The sequence below is a fragment of the Manis javanica genome, chromosome 13 (assembly GCF_040802235.1).
Source record: "Manis javanica isolate MJ-LG chromosome 13, MJ_LKY, whole genome shotgun sequence".
Lineage (NCBI taxonomy): Eukaryota > Metazoa > Chordata > Mammalia > Pholidota > Manidae > Manis > Manis javanica.
The window spans coordinates 49,062,608-49,080,782 of record NC_133168.1 but is presented as its reverse complement, the minus strand read 5'-3'; the positions used below and the strand labels follow the sequence as shown (position 1 = coordinate 49,080,782).

The 18,175-nt window shown below is 34.7% G+C and overlaps 1 protein-coding gene across 3 annotated transcripts in view; it reads right to left on the bottom strand.

Annotated features, from left to right (window-relative positions):
* Window positions 1–18,175, bottom strand: part of LAMA2 (laminin subunit alpha 2) — a 588,333-nt gene that overhangs the window by 390,878 nt on the left and 179,280 nt on the right. For all 3 annotated transcript variants that reach the window (XM_073219597.1, XM_073219595.1, XM_073219596.1), the window contains one exon: window positions 10,355–10,597. In XM_073219597.1, coding sequence (XP_073075698.1) covers window positions 10,355–10,597 — 243 coding nt within the window. The remainder of the gene's footprint in view (window positions 1–10,354; window positions 10,598–18,175) is intronic.

Sequence of the window (18,175 nt, the reverse complement as noted above, 5' to 3'; positions counted from 1 at the left end):
TTTGTTCCAGGTTCTGACTGGCCCCATGATAGCTAATAAAAGGATTATTTTTAAGGAAAGGAAGTCTGAAACCCCAAATAATTATTTCCCTAAATCTCTATTAGTGACCAGTACAGACTAGTCATACCCTGCAGCTTCTCCATAAAGGAACAACTCCAAGAGTAATTGAAAAAACCTAGTCCTTCATTTCCATCCTTGTTTTTCCACCCAAACTTACACATGCAGTCATGCTATATACCCTTAATAATATTACATCAAAGAAGGATCTCAGAAACACTTCAAAATAAAATGTTGGGTTTGTTTCTTCATTTGCCAGTATTTGCAATTCTAAGGATCATCATAATGTCAGGTGATGAAAAGAGGAAGAATATTCTGTTTGTATATATAAAATTCTATCACATAGGAAATCAAAATAATATCAAAGCTGTATATGTAGTTTACAGGGAAAAAAAAGGCTATCTTCAAGAATTAATGATAGTTTCTCCAGGGATTTTTATACAAGCCTGCCCATGTTTCAAAAGCAAAATCAAAGTGAATTGAAGTTCCACTTAAGTTGTAGTCCAGGAGAGTGGTAAAGAGGAGAGGAAATAATATGTAAATAACTTAAAGATCTGCAAGGAAATTAAAGCAAAAATTACTCTGGTAACCATGAATATTTAGATAGCAGTCTAGTGAAAATCCAAAGAAATGAAAAGGAATAAGCCCAGCCACAGAATGGGGAGAATTTCATGTAATAGAAAAGCATTTATTATGATTTTAATTCTAGGACTCCTTAAGCAATGCCATCTCTACAATCCCATAGTGGTCAATATTATTAGCGTGATTCTCTGCCCTCAAACACTACTTCAACTACTGATAAACTTGTTATAGCTCAAAGTTTATTTACTCAACTCATACCCACCCAGCGATTCAGTCCACCAAAGTCAATCACAATTTTGGGCAGAAAAACATTAGTCTCTTTCTTCAGTTAGAAGAAGTTAGAATGACCAATACTCATTCCCTAAATAAATAATGATCTATTCATCTCCAGTGTTGGGGATGGCTGGAAATATTTGAACAATAAGCTAAGAGAAGGAAGATCAAAATCACCAGGAGTCCTTATTTAAAACATACATAGAACATCCTGATCTTTTCCCAAATCTACTGAATTAAAAGCCCAGATCCAGAAACAGCTGTCTTTCAAATACCTCTGATCATTTTCAATTAAAGCTAAGCTTGGGAGGAACCATTACTGCAAGCATAGATCTCAATGGTGCCCCCACATGGAGAGTCTTGCTAGCAGTTCTCAATAACATCTCGGGGCAACTGATTTTGGATAGTAACTCTTAATAAATTGGCTCCGTCACACTGCTGGAGAGGTATGTCTATGTAGCTGTTCCCACTGAATCTTTTCTCTTTGATTGCCTTCAGAGTAATGGAGGCCCCTGTTGTCTGTTTCTTCAGACCCTACAACTCCTATTTGGGAGCTCAGGATCATTCCCTCAAAGTAAGGCAAAGCAGAGTCCCTGCTGAGCCCTCTCTTGGCATTGATGATACAAAACTGCCTTTCTAAATAGAACTCTTTGAAGACCATTGCTCAAAGCTTCTTCTGTTTATAGCCTAGATAACATACCAGGTCATACTATTATTTCTCCACTATTCCTCCTTCTATAGGCCCGGAGACTTGATTATCATAGCTCAGAGAGAACTCTTCTTCTATTGGGTGCAAGCCAGGACACTAGACTAAAGGACTAATCACTTTCTTGGAAGTAGTTGAACCTAGTTATCTAGGGGACTGAGAACATGCCCTAAGTGCCCTTCTGGTCAATCCACATGATTAACACTTGCTGATCTCTTTCAAGCAATGTGAGATAAAGAAGAAAGAAGTGGCCAAGCACAGAGTGGAGGGCAAAGAGTAGTGGTGGCTGGAGCAACAAACAAAGCTGAAGAAATAAGCAGAGATGATGCTATTAAGATTCAAAAGACCAAAGGAAAAGCTAATGGTCACCAATGACAACATGGACTGAAGGCAGTAGTGAAATTTGGATATAGAAGCTTGAGTCAAAGGCTATGATGTTCTTTAAAAGATCAATGAGGAATTCACCTGTCTTTCAGATCTAAAATGATGCACTTTTAAAATATAACATTTTAGAATGTTCTAAAAGTTTTGCACATGTCTCCAAAATTCTCTAGACAAGTAACAATGTAATAACCTAAGATTCAAAATATTTGGTGTTAGTCAAAAAATACTATTTTCTATTAATATTCTATATCTATAAAAATAACACCATTGTTTTAATTAGTGTTAAATTGAGACATATTTGTTTCACAATGCCTTGTTTCATGGTTGGGCCTTAAAAATGTTCTATTCTTATTTCTCTAATTCTCTCACTTAAATTTATATTTGAAGGGTATTGTGAAGGTCTAGGATCAAATGATCATTCAGTGCTTACTCAAAAACATACATTTCAAATTTTGATGAATATTTAGACACTGTTGTCCACAATAAAAATTTGTCTAGAAGCACAATAAGATGTATAAACCAATAAAAAAGAAAATAGACAAGGGATAGGTGTATAAAAATAAATATGAGTGATGCAATGAGAAAGCTGTTTCACCTCTATTTTATTTTTTCCCAAAACCCAGAATCCCAGTCTACTCAAGAGAACACATGAGTAATATGAGTGATTAGCTACAAAAAAACTAACCAGTACTTTTAAAAGTGATTGAGGTTATGAAAAACAAGGGAAAATTAAGAAATTGTCATAGATCAGAGGAGAATTCAGGAGACACAATGACTAAATACAATATAGTATTCCAAACTGGATTCCAGAAGAGAAAAAAATTAATAAAATCAATGAAATCTGAATCAATCTGATAATAGTAATGTATCAATGTCAATTTCATAGTTTTGACAAATGCATGGTGATTATGTAAGATATTATCCTTAGTGGAAGCTGATAAAATGGACAGGGAGATTATCTGTACTTTTCTTACATTTATGTAAATGATTCCAAAATTAAAAGGTTTTAAGAAAATGCATAGGAGACAATATTTCTGTTTATAGTATATAATTAATTTTAACACTCTTAATAACAACTAGACAAGCTGTGCAAAATGTAAAAAAAAAACATTGAAAGTTATCTGAGAGATATCAAGAGGATGAAGAATCACCTTCTCAATATCAAGGAAAAGAAAGATGTCTAAAAAAGTAATTATATTTATTCTTTGTAGAAATGTCTGCTCAGGTCCTCCACACATTTTTTATTGGGTTACTCATTTTTTTGGTATTGAGACACATGAGTTCTTTATGCATTCTGTATGTTAACACCTTATCAAATAAATTGTTTACTAATATATTAACCTATAATGTAGGTTTATTGCAGCATTATTTATAATAGCCAAAATATGGAAGCAACCTAAGTGTCCATCAGTACATGAATGGATAAAGAAGATGTGGTACATGTACACAATGAAATATTATTCATCTATAAGAGAAAAAAAGAAATCCTGCCATTTGCAGCAACATGGATATATCTAGATGGCATTATGTTCAGTGAAATAAGCCAGGTGGAGAAGGACAAATACTATATGATTTCACTCATTTTTGGAATATAAAAACAAAGCAAACAGAATGAACAAAACAACAATAGATATATAGACACTGAGAAGTGACTAGTGGTTACCATAGAGGAAAGGTTGGGGTGGGGACAAAGGGGGTAAAGGGACACAAAAATTCTCAGTCATAATACAAGTTGGTCACAGGGATGGTAGCTAAACATGGAGAATATAGTCAATGATTCTGTAACATCTTTATATGTTGACAGAGAGTAACAGCACTAGAGGGGGTAAGGATTTTATAATGTGGATAATTGTTAAACTGCTGTGTTATATATTTGAAACCAATACAAGATTTTGTATCAATGATACTTCGATAAAAATTTTTTTAAATTTAAAAAAGGTAATTAGTACATTGTGACAGCTTTGTCCTATGGGCATTTACCTGTCCAGAAGACATGTCTGAGAGACTGAGCAATGACAGTCTTGCTGTACTAGGAGTTGAATTCCAGGACTTGTATAGGTGGGGCTTTGGTAAATTCTACATACTTTAGTTTGGACTCCAAGACAGGAATCCTAGAAATTATGGTGAACTGGAATTAACACAGTTGTCATTATTTATAGCACAGCTTTGAGTCACCTGAGTCTCACAGAAATTTGAAACCCTGAAATTGGGTTAAGATTATCTGTATTGTCATTGCCTAGCAGGTGTGTCAAAAAATCCTTACAAGATGAAGAAAATATCTTAGGCCTCAAATTATTTCTATATATATATATATTTCAAATATGACCTTCTGTTATGCAGAAATAATCAGGAATGTGAGAATATAAGGCAGCATGGGAAAGAGTCAGAGATGAAACATATAAAATACATCCACAAAGGCCAGATATTAGAATTATTAAATAAAAATCCTTAAGTAATTGTTACTTTATGCTCAAGGAGATAACAATAGAATACTGAAATTTTAAATATAAATTTTATTGAATTGAAATGTTATAGAGATACAAAATATCAATATAAAACTACATCTTAAAGGACTTCAAAATGAATGAAAGAAAACTGCTAGAACTGAAAGATACAATACATGAAATTAAGAATCCTATGAATAATTTCAACAGCATATTTTACATAGCTGAAGAGAGAGTTAGTGAAATGGAAGTAAACTAAAAGAAAATATCTAGAATGAAGAACAGAAGGCCAAACAGATGAAAGTATAGAAAAGAGAATGCAAGGTACACAGTGTTTACAGTAAAAAGTTCCAAATTATTTTAATTGTATTTATAAAGGAGAGAGTATGGGAAGGGGCAATATTTGGAGAGTTAATGGTTAAATTATTTCCTGTACTGATGGAAGACATCACTCTGCAACTATATTATCCAAATAAATCCTAATCCAGAAAATAAAACCATATCATCTATAGCAGCACTGTCCAAGAGAACTTCATGTAATGATGAAAATATTATATTATGTGCAATCTAGGTAGCTGCTAGTCACACGTGACTAATGAGGACTTAAAATGTATCTGTGTAACTAAGGAACTGAATTTCAATTTAATTTGATTTAACTGAAATCTAAATTAAATAAACATATATGGCTAGTGACTACTGTATTGGGCAGTACAGATCTGGAGCATTATAGTAAAACTACTGAAGACAAAGACAAAGATAAAAATCTTCAAAGAAACCAGAGAAAAGATACTACAAGGGACAGTTATTAATTAGCTATATTTTATACATAAACATGGAAACTGGAATATGGAAATGTGCCAAAGAAAATAACTGCAAGCCTACAATGCTATACTCAATAAAAGTATCCTTCAACAGCAGGATTCTGTTATATTCCTAGTTAACCAACAGGCCATATTGGAGATAAATTTGCCTGTTAGCCTTGAAACTTTTGAAATGACTAGAGTTGTTTCTGGTTTTCCTTTCTGAGAAGTCACCTTCTCAGTATGGCTCCTTCAGCTCACCCAGGCAGGATTTAACACTCTCTGTACACACTTCCGTTGTAGCATTTACACTATTATTTAGTATTTACTGCTTTATACATTTGTTTCTCTTACTTGACTGTCACTTCTCTGGGAATTTTTTAACATAAGCACCTAATAATTACACTTAAGGTGCTTTCCAAAAGTATATTATTTTGAAACTAAAAGTTAATGATGGCAAGATTTATTTCACAGTTACTTGTCTGAGAAATATTGGAGACAAGCACTCAAAAATTTTGGAATGTTCCCACATGTTATATTGCAGGAGATACCTAAAATTATATTACTCTAGCATGGAAAGATGCATTAGGATGATTTATATATTAAACAAATTCATATATTAAAGATTTTAATCTCAGAGAGATTATGTGACCTGCTCAAGGTTGCACAAAGACCGGAGTCCAGACCACAGGCAGTCTTCTAATCCCATGTACATTATTCTGTATCATATCTCAGAATCAGGACTCTTTCTACTTATACTGAATCCATTATTTCTATGTCTTCTCTAAACCATTTATGAGTTTGGCAATTACCAACTTTTAGAAAAGCAACTTCCAGTCTTTACTAGAGTGTAAAAAAAATTAATCTGAGAGTTAAGAAACCACAATTCTTATCTCAGCTATGCTACCAATTGCTTTCTGAGGCTTGGAGAATATCACCTACCTTCTATGAACACGTTTATTCCAAAAGGTAACATGATTCATAGAGTAAGCTTTGTAAGATGAAATAAATACCCTAGGAGAGGTCTGAACTTAATTCTTATTTTTAAATACTATCATTCTACTTCACATACTTTGAATTACTTTCTGTTCCTCACCAAATCCACTCTCCAGTGGAAGAGGAATAGACATAATAGAGAAACAATGTCAGAGAGAAAAGTGAGTAAGTTGTACTTAATAGTCAACATCAAAGAGTTTTTAGTGAATGTCTTAGAATGAAAATATAGCCAGTTAGGCATCCAGATTGGTGAGGAAGAAGTCAAACTGTCACTGTTTACAGATAACATGATATTCTACATAAAAAACCCTAAAGAATCTTCTCTAAAACTGCTAGAACTAATATCTGAATTCAGCAAAGTTGAAGGGTACAAAATTAATACACAGAAATCTGTTGCATTCCTAAACCCTAACAATGAACTAACAGAAAGAGAAATCAGGAAAACAATTCCATTCACACCTGCATCAGAAATAATAAAATACCTAGGAATGAACCTAACCAAGGAAGTGAAAGACCTATACCCTGAAAACTATAAGACACTCCTAAGAAAAATTAGAGAGGATCTAATAAATGGAAATTCATCCCATGCTCATGGGTAGGAAGAATTAATATTGTTAAAATAGCCATCGTGCTTAAAGCAATCTACAGATTCAATGCAATCCCTATTAAAATATCAACAGCACTCTTCAATGAACTGGAACAAAAAGTTCTAAAATTCATATGGAACCACAAAAGACCCGAATAGCCAAAGCAATCCTGAGAAGGAAGAATAAAGCAGGAAGGATCTTGCTTCCCAACTTCAAGCTCTACTACCAAGTACTCAACACAATTTGGTACTGGCACAAGAACAGACCCATAGACCAGTGGAACAGAATAGAGAGTCCAGATATTAACCCAAACATACATTGGTTGATTAATATAAAGGAGCCACGGATATACAATAGGGAAATGACAGCCTCTTCAACAGCTGGTGTTGGCAAAACTGAACAGCTATATGTAAGAGAATAAAACTGGATTATTGTTTAACCCCATATACAAAAGTAAACTTGAAATGGTTCAAAGACCTGAATTTAAGTCGTGAAACCATAAAACTCTTAGAAGAAAATATAGGCAAAACTATCTTAAATATAAACATGAGCAACTTTTTCATAAACATGTATCGATGGTCAAGGGAAACAAAAGCAAAAATGAGCAAGTGGGACTATATCAAATTAAAAAGCTACTGTACAGCAAAGGACACCATCAGCAGAACAAAAAGGCATCCTACACTATGGAAGAATATATTCATAAATGACATATCCGATAAGGGGTTGACATCCAAAATATACAAAGAGCTCATGCACCTCAACAAACAAAAAGCAAATAACCCAATTAAAAAATGGACAGAGGAGCTGAACAGACACTTCTCCAGAGAAGAAATTCAAATGGCCAACAGGTACATGAAAGATGCTCCACATTGCTAATCATCAGAGAAATGCAAATTAAAACCACAATGAGATATCACCTCACACCAGTTAGGATGGCCAACATTCAAAAGACAAACAACAACAAATGTTGGCAAGGACATAGAGAAAGGGGAACCCTCCTACACTGCTGGTGGGAATGTAAATTAGTTCAACCTTTGTGGAAAACAGTATGGACATTCCTCAAAAAGCTAAAAATAGAAATACCATTTGACCCAGGAATTCCACTCCTAGGAATTTACCCTAAGAATGCAGGAGCCCAATTTCAAAAAGACATATGCACTCCTATGTTTACTGCAGCACTAATTACAATAGCCAAAGAAATGAAAGCAACCTAAGTGTCCATCAGTAGATGAATGAATAAAGAAGATGTGGTACATATACACAATGGAATATTATTCAGCCATAAGAAGAAAACAAATCCTACCATTAGCAATAACATGGATGGAACTAGAGGGTTTTATGTTCAGTGAAATAAGCCAGGTGGAGAAAGACAAGTATCAAATGATTTCACTCATATGTGGAGTATGAGACGAAGAAAAAACTGAAGGAACAAAACAGCAGGAGACTCACAGAACCCAAGAATGGACTAACAGTTACCAAAGGGAAAGGGATTGGGGAAGATGGGTGGGAAGGGAAGGATAAGGGTAAAAAGGGGCATTATGATTAGCAGACATAATGTAGTGGGGTGGGGCACGGGGAAGGCAGCATAGCACAGAGAAGACAAGTAGTGACTTTATAGCATCTTACTATACTGATGGACAGGGGCTGTAATGGGGTATGTGGTGGGGACTTGATAATGGGGGGAATATAATAACCACAATGTTCATGTAAGTGTATATTAATGATACCAAAATAAATAAATAAATAAATAAAAATAAATTAAAAAAATGAAAATATAGCCAGTTAAGGAAACAAACAAACAACTCTTCTGTTTGTTCTATGTTGGCAGATTGATGCAGGGCAAAGGATGGAGAACTGCCATCAATGTAAGGAAAGTAAGATTTTGTGATATGCATGTAGCTTACATATCTATCTAAGCACATTTAATATCGTTCAACCAATTTCTGAATTGGGCCATTTTCTTTAAGATAAAGAATAGCTATAAAAATATTAGATAATGATTAGTTCTGGGTAAACACAGGCTCTAGGAGAAAAATAAAAAATCAGCTCAAAAATATTATCTCTGCGCTCTCTCCCTACTCCCATATCCTCAAGCCCATCTGGCCAGGAATTGGATGCCTCAGGGCATAAAGCAGATTGAACAGCTGTTTGACTCACTACATTTGACTCCTTGTCATTTGGCAGATTGAGATCTCTGCTGAGAGTACCTACCATTTGGATTTTTTTGCCCCAAAACTGCTATTTTTGAACATGGAATTTGAAATACAGTGAGACACTGGTATACATTTATAGAAAAATAGTACCCGACGGGAATGTTATAGATTTATGTAAAAAAAAGTCTAACTTTGCTCCAGAAGTGTAACTCTAGATCAGCTGAGACGGGCATGAGAGAACATGAATATGGGCTTTCTGAAAATGTGAACATAAATAATGATACTCAATCAGGTGTATAGATTGCTGAGGAGAGAATATCATCTGTGAGCATAAACTGAGGTGATCAGAAGCAGGTAGGGCAAGACAAGCTAGGCCCATATAATGAAGGAATCTGGATTAGTGAAATATAATTAGAGAATCCAAGGGAATCACTAAATCAAGGCTTGGGTATTTGAAAACAGACAGCTACTACTAAAAGCACAATAACAATAGTTATTACTATTATTATTATTATAGCAGTAATAAAAAAACATAATTAAGGCTCACAAAGCACTCAGTGCATATACCCGCAGCACTGTTCTACTGCTTTTAATGTAATAATTTAATCATCTTGACAATCAATTATTTAATCTTCTTGACAATGAAATAAGAAGAAGTATTATTACTGTTTCCAGTTTATGGTAGATAAAACCCAGGTACTGAGAGTTTAAGTCACTGGTTCAAGATCACACAGCTGGTAACAGGCAAAGACACGATTTGATATGTTGCTTAAAAGCAATGAATGAATCTAAAATCTTAACCACAGGGTAAAAGATGCTACAGAGAAGTGGAACACTATTGAATCAAACATATAATTAAGCATATAATAAACAAAGCCTGATGAAAGAAAACAAACCCCAGTGCAGCCCTATTTGGTGACAGAAAAACATACAAAGGCTGACAAAATTTCCTTTTATTTAGATCCTTCCTGTGAATTACATGTCTTCCCACATTCACTTCTTTTGTCTCCATCTTCAGACCAGAGTTCACACAGATCTAAAGCTTCTCTTAAGGTCTCAGCCTTCTCCAATCATTAGCAATCCTCATTGTCAGAAAAGTCTCTTTATATGTAAAATTAATCATTGGCTTTTCAACTTAAACCCATTTCCTCTTTTCTGATCTTTATTGGAGATGGGAGACACATACTAGATGAAGGTAGTTAAAATTCTAATCATCTTGGGTTTTTCCTTTTTATTTAATAACTCATTTAAATGTACTTCTGTTAAATCCTTTTTTAAATCTCCCTGACATTAATTACCAATATATTCAAGTCTCTCTGACAGGCCTATTTTGCCATCTTAAATGTACTTACAGTGAATTTTCTCATCTTACCTCTCCATTTTCTAAGGGGTGTATCTTGGAGTAAAATGAAGTGCAGATGACCTCATCATCTTTGGCATATGATGGTGGTCCAGTGCGGGGATAAATATTGTAGAGGGTTAGACACTCTGTGTCGGTCACGGCGTGATACTGCCAGGGCTTGTACTCAACATCATCGAGGGAGCGTTCCAGAATCCAGTTGCCAGGCCGAGGGGAGTTAGCCGCTTTCACGATCACATATGCAATCTGAAACACCTGGGGAGGAAGGACAATAACATGTAATTCAAATTCCAAAATATTCCCACCATTTTATATCAAATATAAAGCTTAATGTTACAGTAGATTTTATTTCAGATTTTATTCCATAACCCTATTATGTTCTCTGAAATGATTTTACTGTTACATGTTCATATTTAATACCTTTTTGCTAAGATGAGATGTTTCAGTTTTGACAGCACAGCTTTAAAAGAAATGGGTTAAAATTGGATTTTAGTTCTCTAACAAATCATTGACATTGCTTCACCTAGTTTTTAAGTTCCCATTATAATCATGATCACCTAAAGCATTCATTATACACCAATTTACTCACCTTACTGTGTTACAGAGTATAAATTGAGTTAGAAATTCCATATGTGGATAACAGCTTGAGAGTTAGAAAACACACGTCACCTTAAAAAAGTACCACATTCATGGAGTTAGTGTGATGCAGCAAAAATAACACAGGGCTTTGAAGGCACTGTCCTGTGTTTAAATTGTGCTCCCAGAATTTATGTGACCTTGGGCAGATTATCTTACTTTCCCAACTCTTCACTTCCTTATCTGAAAATTAGGTCAATAATAAATACACTACTGAGAGACGATTTGGATTAAATGAGATAGTGTTTGCAAAGTACCTACCTAGCAAAGGGTTTGGCTGTACATACTCAATGAAAGTAAATTAATTTACATCCCCGAATAGAAAATAATGAAGAAATTCTAGGACATGCAGAGAACTGATTGAAGCTGGGACATATTAACTGAGGGGGTTCTGTACAAGGAGTAAACATGTGTAAAAAAAAAGGAAATAAAGAAAGGAATGGAGTTACTATAAGTCAACTGAATGACAATTGAGGGAAATGTGGCAATCCTTTATTTTCAAGTCTACATAAAGGTCTAAAAAAATACATATTCTGAATGTTTTGTGATAGTTGATAACCAATGGAGTCCAAAAGAATAATGCACAAACATTATTGAGCAACATTTATGTGCAATGCCCTGGGTAGAAAGAGAGAAACAACTAGTTTAAATTAGTCCCACCATCCATGTGTGGATAATATATTATAATAGTGAGACACATGGAAAGTACACTAATAAATCAATAAGGTATCTTCTTGTTTCCTAAATGCTATGAGATATGAGATGCTAATCTCGGGGTGACTGGGGCCATTGGAAGGGTACAACTGGGAGGACAGAGCCACTAAAGTTTGGGTAAAGGTTCTGTTGAGTCACAGAGGGAATCCTGAGAAGAATGTTCTAGAAATAAACTTTATCTGCTTCATAGTTTCGACATGAGACATTCATGAATACATATAGTGTGTCTATAGTGAACTCTAAGGACTGAATTAGAAAATATGAAAAGTTGATATGGAAGGGCTATATAAGTGGCTCTGATGCTGGTCTTTTGAAATCTTTCCTAGAATGCAGGCACACTTGTGTACAGGGAGAGAAAATCATAACCACTGAAGGACTGAAAGTAGAGCTGGTATTTGCCTACTAGGCACAGTTATGGAAAAACTGGTGGTTAGAATAGTGAAATACTTCTGTAGTCATTGGTAAATTGCTGCTGCCCAAGCCTCCCAAATGCATCCTCTCCCCTGAGACCAGCTGGGTAACCTCAGCAAACCAAAGAACAGCCAAGACATCTGCTTTGATTGGTCTGAGGTCTGGCCATTCTGTTTTACTGAATATCACTCTGGGTGGGAAATACTGAGTTTACATGCACAAAGGTATATAAACAGTATAAATGCAGACAGACAGAGATAGACTTATCTATGTATGTCCATATAAATACCTGAATATGCTTAGACATTTGGGGGAAGGATATACATAAACATATTAAAGCTGTGACCTCTGGGATTTGGGAATAAAGTCAACAAGAGAAAGAGGAGAGCTTTTACTTTTATTCAATATCCTGCTATATTGTTTTTACATGTCTTAGTTTTTAATAAAATTATTTTTAAATAAATAAAAACTGAAGCAAAATAAGTATCAGAGAAGGAAAAGAATAGGAGTAAGATGGAACATGCCCCATTAATCATGATCCAAAATATTTGCTGTTTCTGTATTTTTTAGATGTTATTCATTCACAAGGAATTATTTCCCTTAGACAGCCCATATTCAACAACTCATGTATGGGGAATTTAAAAAGAAATTTACTGAGGAACATACCAATTGATTAATCTGATATAATGCAGAAAGATAGCTGACGCTACTATAAATGTAAAACGCTCTGATCCTAATTTCTGGTAATCCTAAAGTATTCATGACAAGGTCTGTAAAATAATAAAGAATATGCTCAATAATTAAATTGTAAACTCCTAAAATGCAGAGACTATAGTTTATATATTTTTAAATTTAGTTGAATAACCAAAGTCACTGTAACATGCTTCCCTATGACTTCTATTAGCTTGCCACTGTCTTTTTTTCTGTTAGTGTTTGAATCCCAGCAAACACTACAATATTTTGTCACTTGTAGAAAACTAAGACATACGTTGCTTGGGTATTCATCCTAATAGGACTTGATGAGCTGAGACAATTATGCAAATTCTATTACCCTCTGTTTCCCAGTATTTCATCTCCAAAGTCAAAACTGTGGAAGAGGTAATTAGATAATGGATACAAAATACTTCATGTTCCTTCGAAAAAAGATTCTACATAAATACTTTAAGTTAGCATCTTCCTGTCCAGAAAAAAAAATGCACAGTTTTTTAAATCAGAAGCAAAAAGAGAAATACCAAAGCAAGAGATCATAGGTATCCAATAAGAAAAATGAAGATATACTGAGGTTATTGATAAAGAACTTTGTTTAGGAAGAAGCTCAACAAACAAAAACAGGAAGAGGCCAAATTCTTTTGGAGCTACAAAGCAGATTTATGACTTAGGATCTTCTGTGTTGCTTTGGAATAATAGATGAAATCCATGAAAAAAAGTTACATTAGAAACCCCACGGACTCATTCTATAATTCAACAGCCAGCATTAAGTGACATGGAAAAGCAGTCATTGCCTTAGAGAATATGAGAGGAATCCCATTTCAAAACAATATCCCCTTTCATTTATTTTCTATGGATTCTTTCACATTTCATGCAAAATTAATTAAATTAGTTGGCATGTAGTATTTTGAATAAACTTCTAAAAATGTGGTAGACAGCATTATTGAAAAATACAACGAATAGAAGTATTCTTTGAAGGCATCAGAGAATGACTGAAAATTTTAACAGTAATTTTCTAAGGACTCCAAAATTTTAATGACCCTAATAGAATAATTATTTAATGTATCTATACTACTTTTTTAAAAATTATGTCTTGCATTTTCCATAGGAGACTCTTCAGAATAGAGTAGTTATAAAACCTTATTTCTCAATGAATGAAACCCCAATCTGTATGATGTACAATGAGGAACTGTAGGAAATACAAAAATGGCATCATGACTAGGCTTCAGCGAACCTTCGACATCAACACACAATACCCTAAATTTTTTAGCTGGAAGATACTTTTTACAAACTTGGTGCCTGAAAAAAAATTCAAAATAACTTTTGAAATAATACCAAATGTTTGATATTTTACTGTAGCAAAGCTTTTTCCTTGTATGTCATAATTACTTCACTGATGCAGCATTAAATTCAGTGTTCCTTCTATAGTAAGCAGAATATTAAGAAATTGATCTCACTTAGATGGGATTAGTGAATAGAGTTTTTCTGAAGAATTCTTCAGCCTCAAAGTAACAAATAACATATGATCATCACATAGAGTGTTGCTTGCCCGTCATTTCCCCATCATGACTGAGATATGTGTTCGTATAGCGCTGGGGTCAAAGGAGACCTCATAGTCTGAAGTGAGCAACCTAGGAACTCTGCCAACTCAAACACTGCCCCGGGGCTGCATATATTAGCTCCCATGGATGAGTCTGACATCCAGAACCAATTTCTAGCACATGCATTGCTGGGTCTGGATTTAAAAAATATTATCTGCTATTAACTCTCTGTAACCTACATTATACCAGTTATTTTGTCCTTATCAGAATCCAAGATTTAAGAAAACACTACCAAAGGGTCCGGTGTTTTAGAGATTTTACTGACTTTGAGTGTCACTGGCACATAGTTAAGGGAGTCAGACCAAAGTTTAACTCCTTAATGATTTAATAAGGCCATAGGAACTCTGGTGCCTATAGGCCAATCCTCATGAAAGACATAAAAATATTAATAAGGCCACACTCTATAGAAGATGACACTCCACCCTCTTCATAAGACTTGACCCGAATTACTCTCATGCATTTCTTCTTTCCTCATCTCTCAAGAAAACAATTTAAGACCATCTAATTTCTGCCCACTGTTGAGCTCTGCCTCCCTCCCCACCTCGCTGTCTATGAATTTCCTAGAGCAAATAGGTGTCCACATAAGAAAACTGTTTAGTTTTGAAAGAGGCTTTGTGATATTCTATATCTGCTCTTGCCAGTGTTGTGGATTTTAATATTTTCATATGCAGTGATTCCATCTCTAATGTATTTTGAAAACTTGTCTGTATCCTTGCTTCTAATAGTGTTTATCCAATTCTCCTGTTTATAGATAAATAGATTAGCTTTCAGAAAGCAATGAGAGTTACATGATATCAGAACCAGAAATAATCCTAGGAATTGTGAATATAATACCCACTGGAATAATCTGGGAAGCTTTATAAAAATGTATGTATGTCTCTGTGTTTGAGTTGATGGATGTAGTTGATGTGATTATCTGCTCTTTTATCTGAGACCTCAAAAAAGATAATAAAGAGGTAAAATAGAAGTCAATAACAACAAAGAGAAGAGGATGAGGAGCATTTTCTGGAAGGTCGATGAGAGCTGGCTGATGAGGGAGAACAGAGGTCATGGCCTACAATACTCACAGTAGCTGTCTCCCAGGGGGAAGTCCAGCAGAACCTCATAGCAGCAGGTCTGACAAGAAGTAGGCATGAGACGTGGGACTGAATGTAGGAAATTTATTGGAAGTCTGAGAACAGTAGAGGATTTACTCAAAGACCAAACCCTACCAAACCACGTGGAATCAAGTTCCTACACCCCAGCAAAAATTTCTGAGCAACTGCAAAATAGGAGCGGCTGACTATAATCATAAATATTCTCTGAAGAAAGTACGTAAGTTTTGATTTAGTGGACCTATGTTCAAATGTAGTTCTAACAATAAAAGCTTTTAAACGATGCTTTAAATGTAAAACAAATTAACTCAAAATACCTCCAATGACTATTTTTTTGGTGAATTTTATGTCCCTTGTAAATATATGCTCATTTCAATAAACTTAGAACAAGGTGGTGGGGCGTCCAGAAGTACAGCCCCCTACCTGCCTGTACTTTCCTTCAGACAAATTCACTTACAATAATCTCACTGAATGATTTGTAATTGTCACTCAGTTATAATGTGCAGCCCATTTATTCCTTCTCCTCTCTAAGTGTATCCTACAACTGCCGAGTGTGAACTTAGTGAGTTGCAGGTAAGCCAATGTGCCATTTCACTGCAGTGTAAATGGGTCTCAGATCACCAGAGAAACAAACATTCTGCCCTCCAAATGATTTTTATATTCACTTTAAACTCACATCAAGTTTAGAAATTTGAAAATGAATTACTCTATGACTTCAGAATTTCTAAGAAACAATAATCTAACTGGATGACTAATGATAATCCTTTGAAGATAAAACATTCAATTATTTGTTGAAATTGTTTTTTCAAAGGGTTTTAATCAATGCCTAACTATTCACAGGAATGTATTTGACGGAACTCTCTACCTCACTCTGTAAGAAATAAAATCTCAACGTCTAGCCCTGAGAAATAACAAGAGTCACTTTTTCAGCATTCCCTAAGTCAATATATAAATATAAAGCAATTTGATTTTTTCATTAAAAACATTAGGGTTTTTATTTTCCCCTAGAGCTTGATAAGTTGATTATACAAAGCTGATTTGGAAGAATTAACATGCAAGAATAGCCAAAAAAACCTGAGATGGAAAAAAACAACAACTGGAGAGATATAACGTAAAATGAAAAAGCAATGTGGAGAAAACTGTAATTATATGGGATGCTGCTGTTTGCTATGAAGGGGCCCTTTTTGATATGATGGATCTATGGACACTAACGATCATCAATGGCCACTAACGTCCTCAAAAGGGAGACACCTGGACATTCTCTGCAGTGTGATAAAAGCACACAGCACCATCTATAAAGTATTGTGCCAAAAAAGTGAACCTAAATTAGACTCTCTCTGAATGTAACTATCAGTTTACACAGAAATACAGTAGCAGAAGAGCATGTCAACAGCACCACAGGGATACAATTATTAAAATCCAGAATGGCAAAACCTCCATTGCCCAAACAACTTGGTTTCTCCAAAAAGTAAAATGCAAGGAAATAAAAAATAGTGGGGTGTTTGTATTAAGAGAAATACAAGAGATACATTAAACACATGTAATATGTGATTTCAGGTACATCCTGATTCAACCAACCATTAAAAAAAATGGAAGCAAATGTGATCAATCTGAATACTGACTGGATATTTGTCAGTATTAAAGAAGTAGTAGAAATAGTATTAATTTTTAGGTATGACAGTGGTTTTGTTTACAAAATAGAGTATTCTTCAAAGATACATACTGAAATATTTATAGAGAAAGTGGTATCTATGGAATTTCTTTGCAAATAATCTGGGGATAGGGAGGTATGGATAAGTATAGAATTGATACAAAAAGGGTCCTAAGTTAGTTCTTATAGATGTGTGCTGGGTATGTCTGGGTCTGTGGTATTCTTGCCTATACGTTTGGATATGTTGGGAAATATTCTTAATCAGTATAAGGAGATTACTAATATATCTCATTTTAATAAACAAATGATTCTCTTTTACATAATGATTTTACTACTACCGATAATTTAGTGCTTGCTCTTAATGAGCAAATATTTAATGCATTTTCTTTATTATCTTGATAAATGGTTAACTCTGCTTCATACTGTGACTACATTGCATTCCGAGCACAGGAAATATGATTTAATAATTCACTCAAATTAATTATCAACTCTAAAGGGCATCACTGGTCCAGAAGGTATCAAAATTTTAGTCCAGTCTTAAGAAAAGTAGTAACACGAGTAAGTGAAATCCAAATTGGAATGAATAAGGTCCTCCTCCCTCAGCTTATTAATGCCTTTAGCACTCCATGCTTCATTAAGTTGCTATCATTTTTAACAATGTTAGCCGCAGGTAAAACTCAGACAAGCATTTTTCTTCTCTTTAGCACTGCCCTTGACATCCATTCTCTCCTCACATATTTCCCTCTCATCTGAAACAATCTATGGTTTCAAATGATCAACCTGCCTCCTGCGAACAAGCCATGAGCACAGCATGGCTTCCACACCAGCTGCAGGTAAAAGAGCAGTAGGCTGAGTCCTCCATAGAACATGACAGTCCTTTCAATGAAGCCATCACAGAGCACAGAGTTGGTGTGAATCACAATCAGGAATGTGACAGTTTAAAGCTTTGCCTTCTAAAAATTATTAACCCTTGAGAAATACCCAGCATTGCCTTTGTTTTTGTGCTACTACAGTTACC